The sequence below is a fragment of the Ursus arctos genome, unplaced genomic scaffold (assembly GCF_023065955.2).
Source record: "Ursus arctos isolate Adak ecotype North America unplaced genomic scaffold, UrsArc2.0 scaffold_37, whole genome shotgun sequence".
In the NCBI taxonomy this organism is placed as follows: domain Eukaryota; kingdom Metazoa; phylum Chordata; class Mammalia; order Carnivora; family Ursidae; genus Ursus; species Ursus arctos.
In genome coordinates this window covers 12,304,902-12,328,372 of record NW_026623053.1, presented here as the reverse complement: position 1 = coordinate 12,328,372, position 23,471 = coordinate 12,304,902, and the positions used below count along the sequence as shown (strand labels likewise).

At 32.5% G+C, this 23,471-nt stretch overlaps 1 protein-coding gene across 4 annotated transcripts in view; it reads left to right on the top strand.

The window, feature by feature from the left end:
• STRN3 (striatin 3) overlaps positions 1-23,471 on the top strand; it is a 104,697-nt gene that overhangs the window by 65,670 nt on the left and 15,556 nt on the right. For 2 of the 4 annotated variants that reach the window (XM_026513546.4, XM_026513548.4), the window contains exons 7-12: positions 372-513; positions 5,829-5,939; positions 20,398-20,531; positions 21,888-22,063; positions 22,226-22,273; positions 22,564-22,685. In XM_026513546.4, the coding sequence (XP_026369331.1) occupies positions 372-513; positions 5,829-5,939; positions 20,398-20,531; positions 21,888-22,063; positions 22,226-22,273; positions 22,564-22,685 (733 nt within the window). The remainder of the gene's footprint in view (positions 1-371; positions 514-5,828; positions 5,940-20,397; positions 20,532-21,887; positions 22,064-22,225; positions 22,274-22,563; positions 22,686-23,471) is intronic. The other 2 variants (XM_026513547.4, XM_057306467.1) reach the window with 1 other exon arrangement.

Below are 23,471 nucleotides of genomic sequence, written 5' to 3'. Positions count from 1 at the left end.
TTGCAGTTCTCAGTGAGTGAAGTCAGTTCAACACAACATATGAGAATGTAAGTGAGCGAAAAGGGTCTGTAAATAGGGGTAATTGCAAATCTGTTATAATTAAAGAACTTAACTATTTGTGATTAGTATTTTAACCATTTTTTACTACCAGATTACTTGCATCATATCTTTCAGTAATCTTCACATGGTAAAGAACCATTTATATAGGGTATAGTTTGGGATTGGTGAGATAAATGGAAAATCTAAAATTTTATATATGTAAGTAATTTAAAAATGGGAGTTTAAATATAAAGATAATTGTGTGAAAACATATAAAGGACACCTTTTATATCTAGGGTAAAAGTAATTCTTGGCTTATGTTCCATTTACAGATAGGTAATGAAGGTTTAGCTGCTGACCTAACTGATGATCCTGATACTGAGGAAGCTCTGAAAGAATTTGATTTTTTAGTGACTGCTGAAGATGGTGAAGGAGCTGGAGAAGCACGGAGTTCAGGGGATGGCACAGAATGGGGTAAGGTGATAATGAAATATGGGGGTGGGAGAATAGTCTTTAAAGACGTATTGCTATTGAATATTATATGTGGAATGTGAGTATTTGAATGTATGGTGGCAGTTGAACAAGAGCAAGGGGAAGTGGTATTGAATAATTTCAGGGTATTTTGCACCAATTTATTTAGATTTGGTGACAAAACTATTGTTCAATGTATGCCTTTTGGTGGATTTTGATTTTTGAAACTTATCTTGATTTAAAGTTGAAAGAAATCCAATTTCTTTCCTCTTAGCATATTTTTAAAAAATGTATATAGTTTTAAACATTCCCATTTAATTTGGTAATGAATCTAGGTTTAAAGATTTAACTCTTGTTATGCCCATATGATGTTACCTGACTTATTGGTAGAAAGTAATAAAGCTACTAATCCTGATTTATAGCTTTACATTGAGCAAGGTTTAGTGAAGTTATTAAACGTTACCACATACAATAATTTAGTGTGCATATGTTAGGGCCTAGCCTTTGGAAATGATATGTAATGCTAATAATAATCCAGCCATAACTAAAAGAAAACAATTGTATGTATACAGGGTTAAAAACCCCTTAGAAAATAAAAGTATAAAAATTATATTAAGATAGTAGCTGAGGTCCACTCTGTTGTGCATTCAGTCGGCTTTTAATACCAGCATGTTATCTTAACAGGTAGAACTCACACTGTGTTTACAGAGCTTTATTGGAGAAGGTTACTAAGTACCTTGATGCACATTTCAAATGAACGCCTAAGTGCTTAGTTACTAGCAGGAAGAATTATCACTAGCTACTTAAAAACTACTTTGGTGATGGGGAACACATGTTATTTAAAAATGCCTCATTTGTGTATTGAAACTGAATTTGCTAATAGCAGGAGAAACAAAACCTAATAGGTAATATAATTATTTATTATCCTGATAACAATTCAAGTACTTAAAAATCTGAATTTTGTTACCAGCTTTCTTATTGATTACAATTCTCAAGCATTGTTTCAGACCTTTACTTGTCTCTTCTTCTAAGTGGAAAGAGAAGAGGCACGTTAGTGGAAAATATGAAAAAACCTTCAGAATTACTTTTTAGACTTTGAATATTCATTTTTGTACTTAATATTTGAAAATGGCTGTATTCGTTTACTTTTCTTGAGAATTAGCCTTGTTCAGGGAACACGATGAAAGCATCAAAGTTTTTTTTTAAGCTTCTTTGTGCAACCCATTCAGTGTTGGAAATACCTAATATTTTCCCGCAGTAGTTTCTAAAGTACTGTTTTTTTGGGTTTTCTTAAATAATAATATAAATACATTTAAATAATATAAATATATAATTATTTTATGACTCGTGTATTTTAGAAGTTTAGAAACCCACACATACCTGTGAAGAAATTAAAAGTAAACTATAATGCCACTATGTACAGAGAATCATGGTTAACATTTATATATGTATATCTATCTTTATTTAACAAAAGGTTTTGCTTAGTGCCAATTTATAACCCACTCTTCACCTAATATATTGTTCTTCTGTGACAACATTTTTAATAGCTTTTTAATATCCTGTCAATATGTTCCATTATTTAATTGGAGCTTTACTGATGAATATTTAGATTATTTTCATTATTTTCATTAAAGAAAATAATCAACAGTTTTCAAATACCTGTATAGCTTAAATCTTGGCCTATAACCAACCAGTCTCGCTTTCTTTGCCTAAAATTGCTGGAAGTTTAACTGTTAGTCAAAAGAATATACAAAAATTTCAGGAATTTAATATGTATAGAATGGCATTATTTTTTTTAATAATGAAATACCGTATTGTGTACAGTCGATTGGTCCTTATGACCGAAGACTTTTGGCTCTAGTGCAGTTTCAAAAGCAGACCTAAATAGTGATTGATAATTGTAAAACGTTATTCACTTTTACCATTACTATTTGAGAGTGATCTGAATCTTTGTGTAAATGGAAGTAACTGAAAGTCTCTTCCTTCCAGATGAGACTGAACCATCTTTAAAACATTTTAAGTTCTTTAGAAGGAAAAGAACAAAATTGTTCAGGCAGTTTCTTTCCTTAACAAATGAAAACCGTCAAAGGATCTATGCAATGTTTCTGAATTTTTCACTTCTACTCAACAGGTGCTATATTTCAGTTTTTCCAAAACAAAGAGGATGGATATACAAACATATCTTTATTTAACTCATTTGCTTAAATTTGAGTTTACTTACATACAAACGGGAAGGTGGCAGTTTTTGAGATTTAAAGTATTGGGTAAAAGACATTTTCTTTTGTTATTTTTTGTTTTTAATAAATAATGTGTCCTAATGAAACATATCCCAATACTCACCCATAGTGGGTAATCTGTTGTTTTTTTATTTTGTAATATTAGAAATCTCAGATATTCTAAGTGTGAATACTTTTATCCTATAAAACCACTGCTTTTTAGGAAGCTTTTAAATCCTCTTTTTCTTCCGTTATCTACATTAGGTAGTCTGGGTTTAATTTTGGTAGTTTTTAGTTCTTCTCATAATCAAAAATATTAGTAGGCATTTCTTTTTTTTTTTTTTTTTCTTTTTTTTTTAAAGATTTTATTTATTTATTCGACAGAGATAGAGACAGCCAGCGAGAGAGGGAACACAAGCAGGGGGAGTGGGAGAGGAAGAAGCAGGCTCATAGCAGAAGAGCCTGATGTGGGGCTCGATCCCATAACGCCGGGATCACGCCCTGAGCGGAAGGCAGACGCTTAACGGCTGTGCCACCCAGGCGCCCCATTAGTAGGCATTTCTAATTTTGCTGTTTCTCTCACGGAGACTTGGCATTTTGAGCATGTTTGGTTATTTTCTCCTCCACTTTGAATCTGTGATTTGTGGAAATTTATAGGAGTACCAGATTTAATTAGTACCTGAATGTTTGTATTTAAATATAATGGATTGGATAATTAAAGTACTGAATATTTGCATAAAGTGAAGTTAGTTACATTTTTTTGCTACATTAAGTAGATTTATATAATTCCTCTGCTCTGATAGTTAGAATTACCGTAGTAGAATTTTATGTTTTTGTGGTTTTGAGTTGTTAAGGGTCATTTTTTTATATGTGCATATTTATGTTTTCTTTTAAACAAAAAAGTTCCCTTAACTGATTCAACCTCATTTCTTGGTATTTTTTTCCCCCTAGATTTTTAAAAAACAGAATTAATATATAGAAGATTACGCTGCCTCTTCCCTTTTGCTCTTAACTATTTCTTATAAGCAATATCAAATCAGCCGTTATTACCAGGCAAGTTTCAGGATGTTTTTTGGGCGCATATGCATTCACCAACCTGTTCTTTGCACTGCTTCGAGTTAACCTTTGTTTTCTAGACTTTAGGTTATCTTGCAAGTAATATTTGTTTTTTTTTCCCTTAGGCTTATCCTTTTTATTCCCTTTTGCTTTTTCACTCAGTACCCTTTGCTACTTGAATTAGAGTTACTCACAGCTTTATTTTTTCTACAGAGGTCTTTTAAAAAATTGTTGGGCTATCTTACTAAAATTTTCTGTCCTATGGAATTACCTGTATGAAGTTTATACCACTTAAACTTTTTTAAAATTTCTTTCTGTAGGTTTAAAAATGTGTCATTTTGGCTTACTTAAAGTGGTCACTTTTAAAAATAATTGCTAGTTTTATTAAATGAATGCAAATGATTCCTTCTTCAGATCACTTTTTTTTGGAGTATCCAGTGAGTTCACAGAACAGTTTCTGATACAGCACAGTTTCAGTAAACATCTGGATTTAGAATACACAAAAAGTGACTTTAAGTCAGTATTATTACAGTATTACAAACAGTATTACAATTTGCAAATTTGACAGATAATCTTATATGTAAGTTTCAGTGTTGAGCAACCTAGTTTTAAGTAATTAAGGTTGGCAAATTAAAGCTTTGAATTTAGCTTTTTACTGACTGCCTAAGATCATAGGTATATTCTATAGGGGAGAAAGTGATAACATTTATAGTAGGAAAGGCTGAAGGTAGAGTAAGTAATTGAATTTCTACGTGCCATTCAAATATGAGAATTTCCTATATTTACTACATATAGCAATATGTAAGGGGGAAAAATGGCTTTTTTATGTCTACTGTATGGATTAAGTCAGTGAGGCCTATGCAGTTTTACAAGACTTGTGATCTAGAGTATAATGAGTTATCAAAAATTTAGGAAGTATGTTTTCCCTAAAATTGCACTATTCTGTCGGTCCTGTTGATTGACTTAGCCTATGTGTTTTGGTGTAATTTTTATTTAGTAACATAGTTACATAAACTCATCATTGTTACTCTGTAACAGAATGTTAAGCTTTCTAAATAACGTGGCTGTTTTAAAACTAAGCAAATGAAGGGAAAACCCTTAATACTTAAAGTAATTCTAATAGACTTATTTTTAATTCTGCTTCTTTTTAATGCTGTTTTCCTTCTAGTTTATTATAGAGTAAAATTTTTCCAGGCACAAGTATTTACTTAAAATAAATACAGATTTGTTATTCAGCTAAAATAGCTGACATTTCATCTTTAGCAGATGTACAGCAATATATGTTTTCACTTCTCCATGCTTGTCACTGCTTTTACCCTAAAAAAAAATCAACTCAAAAAATTCTTCAGTGGAATTTGAGTTTTGTTTTTTTTGTTTTTTTTTGCTAATTTTAGTTGTAGACCAATGGAAGAAGGTAATGAGATGTTGAACTATTTGGGTGGGGTGGGGGCCGAGGTGGGATTCTCTGAATGCTTTGTATGTATTATTGGAGACAATGTATTTTGGAACTATATGAATGTATTATATTGGACTAGAATGCCTCCATTAGTATAGTTACCCCGTGCATGCAGAATCAGTGTGACAGAAGGTGCATGAATATTTTCATCAATAAAATGGCACTGACCTTTCCAGCTTGCACTCTTATGAGTAGTTCGCATGTAATTCATTCATTTGCTTTTATAATGCTGGCTGAATAATTTTTATGAACATTTTTATAAAGATGCAGTGATCTATTTTGTATAACATTAGTTTTCTAATGTCAGTCCATTGAATATTAGTCATTGAAAGAATAATAACCTTCAAATTTGTGATTCATAGAAATGAAGCACCATTTAACTGTTAGTATTAACTGTTTAGAAACATATGAGATGGGCATTTAGAGTTTGAGTTGTGAATACCAAAACTGAAACTGCACCTTTAAAGTATTTTGGGTATATGTTGTTAGTACATTTTTATTATGATTATGTAAAGCTATAACAGTTAACTGCCAACAGCTTGCATTGCCAACTGCTGATTTTTTTTCTTTTAATAATATGCTGCATGTAGATAAAGATGACCTCTCCCCACCTACTGAGGTTTGGGATGTAGACCAGGGACTAATAAGTAAACTGAAGGAACAGTACAAGAAGGAACGAAAGGGGAAGAAAGGGGTGAAGAGTAAGTGCAGATTCTATTATAATTTTTGTATACCAATCTTTGAGAAAAAAAATTCTTCAACTCTTGTTTTTTTGTATGTGTGTACCTTTTTTTGGTTTCGTAAGGGGGCAGCTGACTTTAAACTTTGTTGTATAATTGAAATTTATTTGAGTATAACTTAGGATGTGTTATTAATCAAGTGAAAAATCATTTTAAATAATGTTAATAAGGATGAAGGAAAGATTTCAAGGGAGTTTTTTTTTTTTGAAGCTTTAAAAAATTTACCAAATTATAAGGAATATTGGCCTTAGAATTAAAAGTAACAAACTTCTTCAAAAGGGAGAAAGTATAAATTTCTTTATTTTTGAGAAATAGGGTGTTAGAGCTATAACCAACTCCTATCCAGGTTACATTTCTTAGTTTGGGAATCCTTAAACATAGCGAATATAAAAGCCCTTTCCATCTTTGCTGCTTTCTGGCCTTAATCCAACAGCAAACCAGGAGGGCAGCAGAAAAATCTCTCCTGGGTAGTATTTTCTTGGCTACTCTGGTGGAAAGCTAATAGAAAGGATAGTGAGGGCAGTAGGGCTTGTTTGGTCTCTAGTTGAGTAACTTTTTTTCATAGTATTTTTCACTATGTTGTATCTGACCAATGTACTATAAAAGTGTAAATTTAGCTATAGCACTTATCGAAAATACCATTCATTTCCATTTTGTTGAATCAGACTTTAAAAACAGCCACATGAAAAGCATCTTCAGACGTTTGAATATTAAATGAAGAAACTTGAAACTTATTTTGGGGAAGCTTTATTTTGAACTGGCCGTTGATTCTTGCTAGTCTTATTTTTTGACTATGTCAAGGACAAAGTGATGGCAAAGGCTAAAACCATATAGGCATTCTTTTCATATTCCTTTGGTGACAGATTATAAAATGGCAGGTGTAATAGAGTAGGGTGTAAGTTTTTTTTCAGTAAAACTCTTTTTAAATGGTTTAATTTATTGTGGAAGCTAATAAGGGGAGTTTTAGGGACTTATTACACAATTTTCTTTTATAAAATTATGCTAATTTGCTATGCACGTGAATGAAAAACTGTTCTCTAAGAAGTTTCAGGTTATACAGTGAATTGCTTATTGTATTTAAAAACATTTAGTGCTGGGCAGGGGCTGTGTTAAGCTCTAACATCATTTACCGATATAGTTCATGCATGTTTAGTATAAAAGTACTTTTGCATGATTGACTATTTGAATATAGACATGACGGCATTAGAATTTTGATGTTTAGGTCTTTTTAATGAAATGTAGTTTAAATTAGATTACTTATTTTATGTATGCTGTTCATGAACTGACTCATCTGCTGAAGGTTTCTTTGGAAATGTTAGATAATGTTGCTTTAATTTAAAATATAAATACCCAATTTTTTCCCCTGATATGATTAGGTCTATACCTTTTTGAGGTTTAGTAAATAAGATATAAGTCAATTGAAGGTCTTTTTTTAGTTGTAGGTTTTAAATGTTTCTAAAAAATGTTATACCCGCGCATTTAAGAAATATTAGAAACAAATGAACTGAAACTAAAATTCAAAACCTCCATAAAATTTTAATTAACTTTTAAAAATATGACCATAGGATGAAAAGTTTTGTTATTTGCCTATTTAGCTGACACTTCATAGAAGACATCATTTCATGTCAGTAAATATTCCTCCGTATAACATGTTTTCATTTTTTTTTTTTTTTAACCAAACTACCTTGTTGTTAAATGTAAGATTGGAGAGCTATGTGAAGTGGACAAAAGGGGATTGCTGTGATATAAATTAGGAGCTGGGGCCTGCAGAGCCATGCCTGAGGCTCTCATGTCTCAATACTGTTTTATTATCTAGATATGTACTGCATTATTTAGCCAGGTCCTCTTAATTTAGGTTTTATGTCTTTTTTTTTTAAGAACTTTGTTTATATAACCATAAAAATAACACATGCTTGTTACTCAGACAGTATAAGAAGTATAATATGTAGAAACAAAAAGAAAAACGTAAAAAACACCCAGAATCTTAATACTTAGAGATCAATATTTGACATATATCTTTATAACTTTTTCTAAGTGTTGTCTTTTATATAAACTTCCTTTTTAATTTTTAACAAAAATATCATTGTTATTTTTAATTCATTTTGTCTTAAATGTTTCACAGTCATCTGAAAAAGATACAATTTTAATGGTTACGTAATTTTGCAGTTGGTAGATTTAACCTGGCCTCCATTAGTTAGACCTTTAGATTATTTCTCATTTTTAACGTTTTTACAAATGTCAGTGTCTTTAAGGTGACTTGTATGTGTAGATACAAAGATGAGTTTCCAGAAAAATGTCTCAGGAATGAATTAGAAGATAATGTTTCTTTTTGCACTTACTGTGAATTTAAATAAAACCTTTTTGCTCTTGAATATATCGAGTTCAGTATGAATATGTTGGCTCTGAATCCCTGATATGAAGATAAACTTAAGGAAACAAAAAACCTTTTTTTTTAGTTGATGGATCATAACTTCTGTCTTAATCTATGTACATCATCGTATTAATACAAAGATATAATTTTACATGAAAAGGATAATTCATGAATTTTCTTCTTAGCTGTCTGTTGAGTTTTATTCTGATATTTTATTAGATACAGCTTTGTACAAGATAGAATAATTCATAAACTATAGTCTTAATTTATTTCCTTTATTCCAAAATGTGAATGAATTATACCCACTGGATCATAATACTACATTTCTACAGATTTTTTCTAGCTTCTTAGAGGGAAGAAAATTATTTGCTAATTTTACCATATAAATTCAGCAGATGTAACCAAATCTAAATGCTTTTTTTTTTAACGGAAAGAAAAAAGTGGTGAGACTATCATCTTTTTAACTTTGGAAGTCTCAAACATGATTTGACTCTTAAATGGAAAGAATTATAAAACCCAGAGCTAAGAAACTAGTGGTTATTTGTCTTCTGACTTGTTTACTTCACTATACCTTTTTTTTCCCCCAACTGAGGCAAAACAAAATGACTTAAATGTGACCACCTTTGCCTTGGATTGTAGATACAATTCAGTATTAATTTCATGTTAAGTGACATATACTTAGGAGTTATACTTTATTAATACTTCTAAAAGTAAAGACCATGAAACTAAAGAGACTTGATGCAGTTATTTTGTTCTCAGGCTTCAAAAGTGTTAAGCTTCCTTTTCAACTTTTTATTTTGATGTAATTTCTTACTTAAGGAAAAGTACAATTGCAAGAATAGTACAAAGAATTCCAGGTAATTTTCACCCAGATCCCCCAGTTATTAACATTTCACCACATTTGCTTTATTCTTTCTCTCTGTAAATATCTACATTTATTATTTTGAATAGTTCAAAAAATGAGTAGGTTGCAGACATGTTGTTCCTTAAATGGTTTAGCATATGTTACCGGACAACAAAAACATTCTCTTAAGTGACCACAATACAATGATGAAAATCAGGAAATTAAATGATATAGTACTGTTGTCTGACCTATGACTCAGTTTTCTTTTATTCTTTAATAATTTTTAAGGATTCTGTAATTGGGGAAGGGAGTCAGGGAGAGGTTCTAAATTTATTGTTATATTAAAATATTGGTCTGGTAGGATTTTTCTAGAGAAGTTTTTGATGGTCTCCATTTTGCTGTATTTTATACCTCAGTAAAAACGTGTAAATCAATAACAAAAATCACTGTGTAGCATCTAGAGTAAGTGTGAAGCATCTGAAATTTGAAACCTTTAGTTAGAATATGAGGAAAGAGCTAAAAAATTTTTTTAAGACTTCTTTGCTTTTTGTCTGTTTTGGGTTTTCAACATGGAAAGTTTAAATTGTGGATTGTAATATGTTTTCTTTTATAGATGCTCTTATTCTATGGCTTATTGTTACTCCTGTGCTATTTAAGACCTTTAAAATTGAGGCTTATTAAAATTAGATTGTTTCATATCTTCTCTTCAAACGATTTATAGGCTTTTCCCATTTCAAAGACTCACGTTCTGAGAATATTATGTTTACAGTTCTGGTTGTTGGTGAATGAATGAACTTGTCTTAGTTTTCTTCATGATGGTCATTTGTTCTAATTTTCCTGTCTTTTCCATGTATAGAATATGATTGTCTTCTTTACTGATGTTCTTTACTGATGTTACAGAATTGCTGCACATCCTTTGACTTGTCAATACATTGGAAAAGGAAAGTCTTTTAACTTTTTCAATATTTTCAAAATAGGAATTATAACTGAGTGTCCCTGGATTGTTTTCTGGTTTTTTAAAAATTTTATATTAGTGTTTGTCACTTGTTATTCCGGATCCAATATGACAGACTATCACCAGAAAATGCAATATTTTTGTCAAGTGTGACTTTTATCCAAATATCTATGTATTGGACATTTTTTAACATTTAAGGAGAAATTACTATTTTGTAGCAAAAACTTAGAGTAGGCTTTTAAAAATAACTTGGTGCACACTGTAAAAGGTCTATGATATTTTTAAAAAGATTTTACTTATTTATTTGTTTATTTGAGAGAGAGCATGCGCACATGCACTCGAGCCCAGGGAGGGACAGAGGGAGAGAGAGAATCTCAAGCAGACTCCTTGCTGAGTACAGAGCCCCACACTGGGCTCAGTCAGTCCCATGACCCTGAGATCATAACCTGAGCTGAAATCATTAGTCCGACACTTAAGCCATTAAGCCACCCAGCTGCTCCAAATATCTGATATTTAAGCTGTGCTTCTGTTTAGGAGAGAGTATAAAGTTGAAGAGTCCATAAAACAGTTAATCTCTCTCTTGCATCAAAGACGAAAAACAGTTGTCTCATATTAAAGGGATGCAATTGGTTTTATATTTCCTGTTTTAATTTCACACCTTATTTTATTTATGCATGTATGTATGTATGCATGCATGCTCCATGCCCAGCATGGAGCCCAGCATGGGGTTTGAACTCACGACCCTGAGATCAAGACCTGAGCTGAGATCAAGAGTCAGACAGTTAACTGACTGACCAGCTGCCCCTGATTTCACACTTTTTAAAACAGACCATTCAGTTCAACTTAGATTTCTTTCTTTTTTTCCTCCCCCTAGCACATTACCTTATTTTAGACATTTTGACAAGGGTCAGAGAGTATCAGATTGATACACTTTTTAAAACTACAGACTCACTTTGTGGCTTTTTTTTTTTTTTTTTAAGATTATTTATTTATTTATTTATTTATTCGACAGAGAGGGAGACAGCCAACGAGAGAGGGAACACAAGCAGGGGGAGTGGGAGAGGAAGAAGCAGGCTCCCTGAGGAGGAGCCCAATGTGGGGCTCGATCCCAGGACTCCAGGATCATGCCCTGAGCCAAAGGCAGACGCCCAACGACTGAGCCACTCAGGCGCCCCTGTGGCTATCTTTTTTTTTTTTTTTTTTTTTTTTTTTAAAGATTTTTTATTTATTTATTCGACAGAGATAGAGACAGCCAGCGAGAGAGGGAACACAAGCAGGGGGAGTGGGAGAGGAAGAAGCAGGCTCATAGAGGAGGAGCCTGACGTGGGGCTCGAACCCGGAACGCCGGGATCACGCCCTGAGCCGAAGGCAGACGCTTTTTAACCGCTGTGCCACCCAGGCGCCCCCCCTGTGGCTATCTTAACTTGACATTTTGACAAGGGTCAGAAAGTATCAGATTGATACTCTTTGAGTCAGTATACTTTCTAAAACTATGGATCACTTTGTAGCCGAACTAGTTTTTTTTTTTTTTTTCTTCTTGTGATTTTTTTTTAAGATGATAGTTTTCATGTGAAAGCATTATTTTAATTAGAACAATAGTTAGAAAATAGAACAGATCTAGCTAACATGACATAACTAAATCCTTATTTTAAAATCAACTTATCGGGGTGCCTGGGTGGTTCAGTCAGTTAAGCGTCTGCCTTCAGCTCAGGTCATGATCCCAAAGTCTTGGGATCAAGCCCCATGTCAGCCTCCTTGCTCTGCCGGGAGCCTGCTTCTCCCTCTCCTCCCCACTCATGCTATCTCTGTCTCTCTCTCAAATAAATAAATATGATCTTTTAAAAAAATAAAATAAACTTACCTTTTCCAGATTGCCTGCTAACAGTTGCTTTCGCCTTAGAATATAAGGTTTTATTAACAAAGGGGGGAGCACTTATGAGAAGGGGAAAAAGATTCAGTAAAAAGTACTTTAGTACTTACAGTAATAAGAGTCTGTAGAGAGAGAAATTCTGTAAGTCTTGAATATGTGTGTTTGAGAATAAATATGGGTTTAAAAACACGAACATAGCAGTCATCAGTCCATGGTTTGGCTTACACATGGCATAATTAGTATGTTTTCCATTGTCCTATAATCTTTTTAGCAGATTGTACATTTAGAAGATTTGATGGTCATGGTTAAGATGTAGGTGGGTTGTTTTATAATTCAGAGTAGTAAAAAAAGTTTTTCTTGGGGCACCTGATTGTGGTAAGTTGAAGTGCATGTTAGAGATAGAACTTGTGTGATTGTGTCATAAGGAAACTGCTTTCAGTCCATTAGGCATATGACCCTTGATTTTGGCTCAGGTCATAATCTCAGGGTCATGAGATTGGGCACTGTGTCAGGCTCTGCACTGAGCGTGGAGCCTGCTTAGGATTCTCTTTCTCCCTCTCCCTTTGACTGCCCCCCCAACTAAAAAAAGTTTTTCTTGTTGTTAAGTTAGATAAAGTATTTTTCCTATAAAGTCCAACAATAATTAAGAATCAGGTTTTATTTAATAAATGCTTAATGAGTTTTCATTTAGGGCCTTGAATATTTCTATAATATGTGTAATATTCTTTATACTAATATGTTTACAGTTTTCTAATTACTGCTAATTAGGCTTCATATTTTTTATTTGAAATTGTATTTTGTTACATTTATTGTATTTAGAATATTGGCTAGATTTAGAAGGAGAATGAAGACACATTAAATTTGTAGTTGAAAGGTATTCTACAAACTAGGGGCTACATAAGACTCTCATATATGGTTATGAAATCTGCTTTAATCTTTTAGCAGCTTTTGGGCAACTAGAATTAAAGGAAGGTTCTTACATCATCTCCTGAACTTGGCATTCTGCCACACAAAGACTAATATTTGGATATAGTATGAAAAAATAATTACAGTTACTACATAATTTGGGATCTTCAGTTTAAACAGTAACTTTCACGTTATCTCCTGTTTTCCTTTTCTTCCGTGTTTCTCAGTCTGCGTGTTCAGGAAGATTATGACTTCACATGTGTAATAAAACTTTTTTTCTCATCTTTATTATTTTTGACATTAGCTATCATGAAATTATCTGTAAGATAATATCTAATAAAGTTAAATATTATGGTACATACAAGTATAATAAGAATGAGCAGGGAAAGATTAGCAAACGCTTCATAGAGGAGAGCTGGAACTGTTTTGAAGGAATGGGTAGAATTGTGGTAAGTTGAAGTGCATGTTAGAGATAGAACTTGTGTGATTGTGTCATAAGGAAACTGCTTTGAGTCTAAAATCGTGGAGATTTGTGCTGTGGAGCATTAAAAAATAAGATTGGATAGAAAGATCAGATCGTGAAGCACACTCAAGGTAAAGTACAAGATTTTAGTTAGCTTTGATCCAAAGAGTGTTAAGGTGCCACTTGTGGTTTCTAAATTAGGGGTCATAATTGTGATAATTTTACAAAATTAATTTGTGGTTTTTCAATTTGATTGAAGGTAAATGAAACTGGGAGTTAGGAAAACTAATTAGGAATCAGGGTGGTAATGGATAAGAATGAAAGCTTTGATTAGAATAAAGTCAATAGGGTAGATTAATCAGAAGCATAAAGGAGGCTTTTTTTTTTCTTGGTAGGGAAAATTCTTTTTAAAAACAACCCCTCCCATTTAAAAAGTTGAAGAGAAATTAAAAAAAAAAAGATTATTTAGGGGCACCTGGGTGGCACAGTGGTTGGGCGTCTGCCTTCGGCTCAGGGCGTGGTCCCGGTGTTATGGGATCGAGCCCCACATCAGGCTCCCCTACTGGGAGCCTGCTTCTTCCTCTCCCACTCCCCCTGCTTGTGTTCCCTCTCTTCACTGGCTATCTCTATCTCTGTCAAATAAATGGATGAGGTCTTTAAAAAAAAAAAAAGATCATTTATTTTAGTTATGTGGGTTGGTGTGCAGAGGGAGAAGGAGAATCCCAAGCAGACTCCCTGGTAAGCGTGGAGCTGGATGTGGGGCTCAGTCCCACAATCCCAAGATCATGACAGCAAAAATCGAGAGCGGGACACTTGCTGACAGAGCCACCCAGGTGCCCCTACAGGTTGAAGAGGAATTATTAAAATGTAGTTGTAGAATTTTAAGAAAAGAAACCAAAGCAGTGGTGGTGATACTTGTAAGTGGGAAAGTTATAAAGGAGAGCTATTTTGTGAGTAAGAATAGCATTTTCTTTTGTGAAGAATTTAACTGATGTTTAGATATCCAGTTGGCAGGTTTTCATTGCAGTTACTCAGTGTCAGGGAGAAAATCCTCTAATAAATCCCCATGATAATTATTTTAGAAAATTCAGACTGTTTTACATACTGCCTACTTCCGTGCAGAAGTAAAGATACTTAAGCATTTCTGAGAAATTAGAGATTACTGTTAGGCCGATAAATGTGTAAGATTTACCTATTTCCATTAATTCTTAATATCTCACTGCCTAGCATTTTGTTAGAGATACATAGATGAATGATAGTTCTATAGAGTTACGAATGTTCTAATAGCCATAGTGAAATTTAATAATTATTTAGCTAATTAGTCCATTAATGTTGGCATTAGTAAATACAAAGTCATAATGTGTGACCTTAGGTTTGCCTGTTTTAATTGTTTTTACTTGATATTGACTATAAAATATTTCTTTTGTCTTTTCGAATTGTTTTTTTCTGACATTTCTTAAAACTGTTCTTTCAAAATAGGAGAAATAGTTCTGTCATTTCTGAAATTGAAAGTTAAAGAGATCCCACAGTACTGCAGATGCTTTTGACTTTTGTATATTTTGGCCTGAATTATCCAGGCAACAGCTGAAATTCTCCCTTTAAATTTATGGCCTATGACAGTGTTGACTTTTCATACTGTTATGAGAATCTCAGAGCACTGATGGGTAAATGAGACTTTTCAAATTTGGGAAAAGTGAAAAAGAAATTTGAGAAGAATTGGGGTTGCTTTGTTAATGACACATTTGTGTAAATGTGGCAGGAAAATATCCACATAAACACCAGGGGAAGTCAGTTGTTTGTTGCCCTCTTGTAAAAAAATCATCTGTACTTATTTGTTAACTTTTTAAGATAGTGAATTAAATTGGAAAAAAACTCATGTTTTATTCTGTGCATTTTTAAACATTCATCTTAAACACCAAAGTTTCGTTTTGTTTTAAGGTACCCTATGTCTTTGAGCTTACAGAACTTCAGTTGAATGACAGAAGACTCAATTTTATATATAGATATATATTTCTCCACAGAAATTGTGACTATTATTTAAATTTTTAATATTTTTGGAGGGATGGTTTGGAAAATTAAAGATATATTTACCTGAGATTTTTATAGCTGGAACTTCTGAAAAATAGCCTGTTTTAGTTAGTGAATTAGTTTTAAAGGCTGCTAGCAAGTCAGGTGGTAGCCATTAAATGAACCTTTACTGCTGACATTAATTTATAGGGATCAACAGGACAAAACTCTGTGACATGATAGCTGATCTGAGAGATAGATTGCCCCTCATCCCTTTAGGATTTTTTTTTTTAAGAGACGGGGTGGGGTGTGGTGGAGAGAGGCAGGGGGAGGAGCAGAGGGAGAGAGAGAATCTTAAGCAGGTTCTGAGTTGTGTGGGGCTCGATTGCACAATCCTGAGATCATGACCTGAGCAAAATCAAGAGTTGGATGCTTAGCCAACTGAACCACCCAGGTGTCCCCCCACTTTAATCAGTCAAGGTCAGCCTCTACTAGAATGACTGATTATGAAGGTGCAAGAGCAGAGGAAAGTATAAATGTTTACTTACATTGCAGAAGACATTAATTACAAAATCACATCTCCTTAATATTGTAAATTTGCTGCTGCTTTAAAATGCTAAAGATAAGCTTATATGATCTTCAGAGAAGGTTTGGGCAAGCTCTTGATATAATATTCTTAGGGATTTTGGGATTTCTGGCTTTTATGTGTACATATTTTACTTTTGTTTTTAATGTTAAGCGAAGTTGTTTCTACCGTAAGTCAATTCAGAGTACCTTTCTGAAATCTAACTTTAGCTTACAGATCTAATAGCAGGAAAATAGTAGTTTAAAAAAGGACTTTAAGGAGTACATTTGGGAAAAAACTATTTAGTCATTTTGTCATATTGCTTGAATTTAATGACTGATAATAACTACCGCTTTTTTAGAAGACATCTAAATTCCAGACATTGTACTTGGAACTTCATATATGTAATTTCTAAAAATATGTGGAACAAATGCCTAATTTAGTTATTGTAGAATAAAGGAACAGAATTATTGTTTAACTTGGTACCAGATATATATTGTCTAGTAATGAATTTTCTAAAATGTGTCTAAATTAGAAATGTGTAGGAAATGAAAGTACTACTTAGGCATTTTTGCCAAAATTGATTTTCGCTGAAGAAAGTATAGATACACTTAGAATTCTAGGTCTGGATAGTTATAATTTTAATTAATGAGACTGAATTCTCACCAGAGGTTTATTGTGTTATATAAGTATATATATATAAGATAATTTAGTATCTAATAATTTGGTGTATAGACTATATTTCATTGTTGTTTCAGCTTTTGCTATATAAGGGAATTTGTCTGATGCTCCAGTTAAATATTTTTGAATACCTTGGGTTTTTGTTTGTTTTATTTAAGGTTTTATTTATTTACTTAGAGAGCATACAAGTGGGGTGAGGGGCAGAGGGAGAAGCAGACCGTCTGCTGAGCAGGGAGCCTGACGCAGGGCTTGATCCCAGGACCCTGAGATCATGACCTGAGGTGTAGGCTGATTCTTAACCAACTGAGCCACCCAGGCACCCCACCTTGGTTGGTTTTTTTTCTCCCAGAGTTTTTGAGTACCACATTTTCCATACAGTTAAAGTTAAATAATTTTGCATTTTTCCCTCACTGTCATCTTTGTATGTATTTACCATTCATCATAATCTGTAACGAAATCTGAAGTAAAGAAAGTCACTAAAATAATAAAACCAAAACAAAATATTAAAACATGGAAAACAACAGGAATAGTAAAATAGTCTGTTGATTTTTCCAGATCTCTTTTCCATTATTAAGCTATTTTCCTGTTTTACCTTAGGAGGTATTTTCTATACATGTATCAACTCCATTATTTATTTTAGCCATTTAGTAGTGGCTTAGCTTCCTTAGCTTTTGGTCTATTTTACCACATAATACTTGGAAAACTTGCTAAGATTTTTGTAGTTAATAATACATGTAAACTGTAGATTTTACAATTTAAGGTAAAGCATACTAGCAGAAATAGAGACCCTTTTAAATGCCTCAAACCGTTGACCTGCGGAAATAGCCAGTCAGGGCCCACACTATACAAAAATCGGTTCAGAGCTCTGAGAGTGTTTACGTATATGTGTACTTTTTTTTTTAACTTTTTATTGTTTAAAGATTTATTTATTTTGGGGGGGAGGGGCAGAGGGAGAACCTCAAGCGGACTCCCCGCTAATCACGGAGCCCAACGCGGGGCTCTGTCCCACAACCCATGAGATCATGACTTGAGGTGAAACAAAGAGTTGGACTCTTATCCACCAGCTACCAGGCATCCTGTATATGTGTACTTTTTAAGTAAAAATTTAAGTCAGTGATCTGACTCTTGCATAATGATGGAAGGTGGAGGGGGCCAATAAGCATGAACCTCATTGCACTTTTTATAGGGTAAATCCTTAATTAGAGTTTGTTATTTAAAAAGATGCAAATTCAACTTTGACCTAGAGCTGAGAAGGGAACATTTGAGTTCATAATCCCTTATTTCAGTGGCAGTTTCCAACTTTATGCTTTCTTGTTGAAGTCCATATCATACTACATTTTATAAAGAAAAAAATGTCTGTTTTTAATCAGACTATTTTTTTTCAACCAGACTATTTTTAATAAAGATTTAAGAAATACCTTATCACCACTGTCATAAGTGGAATTAATTATTAGGCTGTGTTCTTTAGGTTTGATAGAATTGAAGAAGAAAGGAAGAGTTTGATACGTGAGCTGTAGGTTTCCTTGGTCAGTTGTAAAAAGGAGAATTAGTAATAGAAGTATGAAAAGAACCTTGTTGTAAGATCCCATTTTGTAGACCCTAAGATTTCCAAAAAAGGAAATGCTAATCAGTAATAGTACTCTTAAATTGATTGATGAAATCTCTTCGGTTATCTGATAAAAAGTATCATAATTTTCTTTATTAAAAACTACTTTTAATAGTTTTGTTTTTCTTTGAATTGCTAATGACATTTTTATGTTTATGCAGTCATTTACTACAGGTAGTTAATATAAATAAAATGAATTTGTAGTGTAGAAACTAATTCCCTCTTTAAAAAAACAAGGACAAATGAATTGAGTATTTACTATGATTACTGTATGCCCCAGTGATGGGTGATTATGAAAAGTAAAAATACAGCACAAAATACTTTTTTCACATAGATATATATGTAATAAATGCTGAGTGAGCAGTATAGGTTGCTGTGTATAAATAAATATATGTATATAGAGTGAGTTGGAGAAATGTAGTCATATGCTTAATTAGAAATCTGGTTAAATGTAGTTAATATTGCCCAGGCACTTCCCTTCACATGCCCCTAAATTTCTCAACAGCTAATCAAAAATATCTCTGCAAAAGCTCTATATAATAATACAAAAGAATTTGTTACTATGTTAAAAGTAATCTATTGGGCTTTTATTAAGATTTGTGTTAATGAGTGTGTAATTGTGAGTGGGAGGAATTGTGGTAGTTTGTTCTAACTTGTCTTACAAACAAATTATGAGATTAAAAGAAAAATTTGTCCTTGTACTGGAAATGCTTTGAAAAAATATTACCTAATGAATTTTACATAGTTATTCTTAACATAATTTTAAACTGTTAGTTTTATAGTTTTTTGCAGCTTCTGATATTACCAATAACTGCATACTAGATATTGGTAAGAAGGATTAGTTCTATACATTTAGATTTAATAAGCATAATCATTGTAAGATAAAATACTACTAGCATACCTGTGTATATTTCCTGTCATATTTACTCTAGATTGGTTGCTAACTCACAACTTCACTTTAGCAGTGTCATTTAGGATCCTATTTGAGTCAAACTGTATAGCTTACTTTGATAATTAATAAAATAATTATTCTAAATAAAGATAAATTTTACTTTTGCAGTAGTATATACTTAGGAGAATTTGACTTGTGTCTTAGAATAATTTTCAGGAGTATTAGTGATGACTGACAAATTTCATTACATCTGTTACGTTTCTTGTAGCATATTAAGTTTATATCATTTTTGTAGGAACTTTTCAAAATTAATAACCAGCTTGAGTTTTTAAATGTTTCCCTTTTAAATCTGCTCATAAATTTTAAATGTTTTTTGATATGTTGAGTTGTTTTATATTACAGTGACTTGTGTACTTTCTTGTATCATCAGATTAAAATTTTGCTTTCAAAGCATGTATGAGATAATACTGAGAATTATTCCTTGTACTAGAACTGTTGCAGCAAAATACTTAGATAATAGTATAGCTCTTCTGATTATGGCAGAATTTGATTTTATTTCACCAAAGTAACAGGTTTAATTTAAAGTTGTATAGTTAGTCAATATAGTTATTTTATTTTAGAAGTATGGTAGATAAAAGGAAAGATAAAATAAGAAATCATAGTCAAGCTTGAAAACTGGAAGGCATTTTGAACATCATGTGGATTAACCTTTTACACAAAGGAAGCTGACATTGTTGGTTGTAGAACTGCCCTTTTCCTAGAAAATTGTTGTTACTGGAGTAATCTGAGCAATTTAAGGCTTCATTTCAGTAAACTGATAAACTGGAAACCATTTACATTTGAATGCTTACATTAATTTTTATCAGGGACTAGAATACCTAGCACTTCTAAGCAAATACGATACAAAGCAAAAGGACTATAACATTTAAAAAATACTATCGTTCTACTTGTACCAAAGTGATAAGTGGTTTAAATAGACAAAGCACAAAGCCTTTTTGCCCCCCTCCCATCCTGGAGTAATATATCTAGTGCATATTTGATTTGTGGAAGATTATGTTGCAGTTTGTAAATAAGCAAATAAACATTTGTTTATTACTACTCAGTGATAGGATTTTTTGAGTGGAAGAAATAGGAGGGAAGTGGGAAAATAAAAATAATTATATTAATATTGTAACTGTTAAGTGCTTACATTTCCCCCACAATATTGTCTTGTACTGTATGATTTTTCAGCATTTAAGAAGCGGTTTTGTTCTTTATAGCTGAACCAATAACGTTTCCATCTGGAGGAGGCAAGTCATTTATTATGGGTTCTGATGATGTTTTGTTAAGTGTACTGGGCCTTGGAGACCTTGCAGACTTGACGGTAACAAATGATGCAGACTATAGTTATGATGTAAGTGCAGTTTTATTTTTAATTTTTTAATGATTTAATAGAAGGCTCCTTATTTTTTTGGAAACACTTATAAAACAGAATTAATGTCAAGGTGCATGGAAAAGATAAGTTTAAGTGTGTCAATATGTTGATTTGAAGTGACATGTAGTTTTTCTTTTGTAATTACTTTGTGGTGTTTAAATTTTTCTTAGGTATTGTGGTGGATTAGCTAGAAGTTTGGGATGATTGATTACCTTATAATATTGGTTGATAAATATCTGTCTTGAGTAGTCAACTCTCAATTATCTACTCAAATTAAGCCATATTTTGGTGTCAACAAGAGAAAAAAATAGGTAACCTGAATCACTTGCCTTCAGGATACTTCTTAAAAATTATGTTTTATTTTTGAACTTTTATTTTTTTAAGCATAATGTTAAAGTTAGTTTGCCATTTCTGATATTACATAGTCCTTCATTTGAGGGATGGGGAGAGAATGGAGATTGGACGGGAAGGGTAGTGTTCAGAGGTGAAACTAGTCTTGGATTAAATTTTTTATAGACAATAAACACTCAATTGAGAGTTAACTATACTTGTTTAGATTTTGTATGAATGAATTTGCAGTTTTTCAGCAAATTAATTTTTCCCTTTTATAACATTTCTTTTTTCTACATTTTATACTTATGTTATACCTAGGTTAGCATGCTTTTTAGAGACATCAGCCTTGGTGGGCTGGATTATTCTCTTTAATATTTTCAAAGTATATAAGCAACTAAATTCTAGTAAACTTTTGACTACTTTAGAAGTGGTTTCACAGTCTATCTTTACAGATGGAGAAATGAAGGTAAAAAAATTAACCTCTTACCAGTATCAAAAATGCTAATGAAAATAGGATGACAATATTCTTAAAGTGTCTTTAGTTCAGACTTTTGAAAAGTACCTTAATTTGCTTCCTTTAAAAATTTCACATGCTGATTTTCTAAATGACAACTGTATTGTTAATACTGTTATCTTGGATTTTTGGTAGTAATTTATATAATTTTTATTGTTTTCATGTAAAGCATTGCAGCATGGTAGTTTTTTTGTTGTTCTCATCTGACGTTTAATAGGACTTTGGGGTTTAGCCTGATGATTAGGTAAAACAGATTAAGGAACTCTTCATTTGATCAGGTATTTGAAAGCTAATTGAAGTTATTCTTCTTAGTATCATTTATTAAATGATAAATATTTATTATAAAGTTTTTAAGGTACATTAAATTTCCACTGGACATTTTAGCAAAGCAGTTTAATATATATATTTTACACACCAAAACACACAAAACTCCATATGCCTATCAGTTTACTACTTTTACCACTAAATATTGCACTCTTTCTCTTTAGTTGCCTGCCAATAAAGATGCCTTTCGAAAGACATGGAACCCCAAGTATACACTACGTAGCCATTTCGATGGAGTACGGGCTTTAGCTTTTCATCCTGTAGAACCTGTGCTGGTTACTGCCTCTGAGGACCATACTCTGAAACTTTGGAACTTGCAAAAAACAGTTCCTGCCAAAAAGCAAGTATTTTCATGTTAGCCCTCTTTTTTCCTTCCTAATTTGCTAATAATTATAAGTAATTATCCTTCTTTATGGTTCTCTTTTTTAAAGCTTTCATTTGATCTCACCTAATGATTCTTGAATGTCAGCCAGTGATTTGCCTCTTTTTCCCTCTATTTTAGGAGTGCCTCTTTAGATGTAGAGCCTATCTACACATTTAGGGCCCACATGTAAGTTTTATTGAATTTCTACTTAAATTAACAACCATAGTTATTGTTAACTATTATTTATCAATCCTCAGATCTTAAAATTTTCTCATGTTTGTTTTATAATAGAAAAGACATTTGTTGAGTAGTAGTTGATTTGAGTAATAATTGTATTAGAATATAATCATTACTGTTCAGTTTACATGTTTATTTTAAACAGTTTTTAGATACTGCATGAATTTAGAGGTTGGGGGGATACAGGTATGAGTTTCTTTAGACTTTGTAAGTAATTTTTCCCTCTTTTCCTATAATAGTGGTCCTGTTCTATCATTAGCTATTAGTTCTAATGGAGAACAGTGTTTTAGTGGTGGTATTGATGCAACCATCCAGTGGTGGAATATGCCTAGCCCTAATGTGGATCCATATGATACATATGGTAAGTGAAAGGCTTAAAACAGTTTTTTAGGTGAATGGAGCTGACAAAATATTATTATAAGGTTGTTTAAACATGTATTTGTCTCCTCATTTAGTTTTCATTTACTATTAATTTGCTTTATTAAAGGAAAGAATTAAGCAGTATCATGCCATGGAATATTTAAGCCTGTGAATTGGTACTTTATTGTCCAAAAATAAAAAAAACTATATTAATTAAAACATTAATTTTAGTACTAGTTAACAAAAAGAGAATGAAATTTAATATAAGGAACAGTTTTGTTTTTTTTTTTAAGATTTTATTTATTTATTTGACAGAGATAGAGACAGCCAGCGAGAGAGGGAACCACAAGCAAGGCGAGTGGGAGAGGAAGAAGCAGGCTCCCAGCGGAGGAGCCTGATGTGGGGCTCGATCCCAGAACGCCGGGATCACGCCCTGAGCCGAAGGCAGATGCTTAACGACTGAGCCACCCAGGCGCCCCAGGAACAGTTTTTTAAACTTAAGAAATAGTTTATGTAGTTCAAAAATATTTAGTAAAAGAAAGTAGAAACAAATAGTGGCATGGCAGTCAGTGTGTAAATCAGTACAACTTTTTAGAGGACAAAAAATTTAAACGCTTTTACTCACAAATGACACTTTTAGAATCTGTCCCACAGAAATACCTGTACCTGTATTCAAATATATTTATAAGGGCATGTTTGTAATTATAAAAAATTAAAACAAAAGGAATATGTAGTAGTATGAGAATGGTTGAATGGTGAATGAACAGTGATCTACTTAATGGTTGGT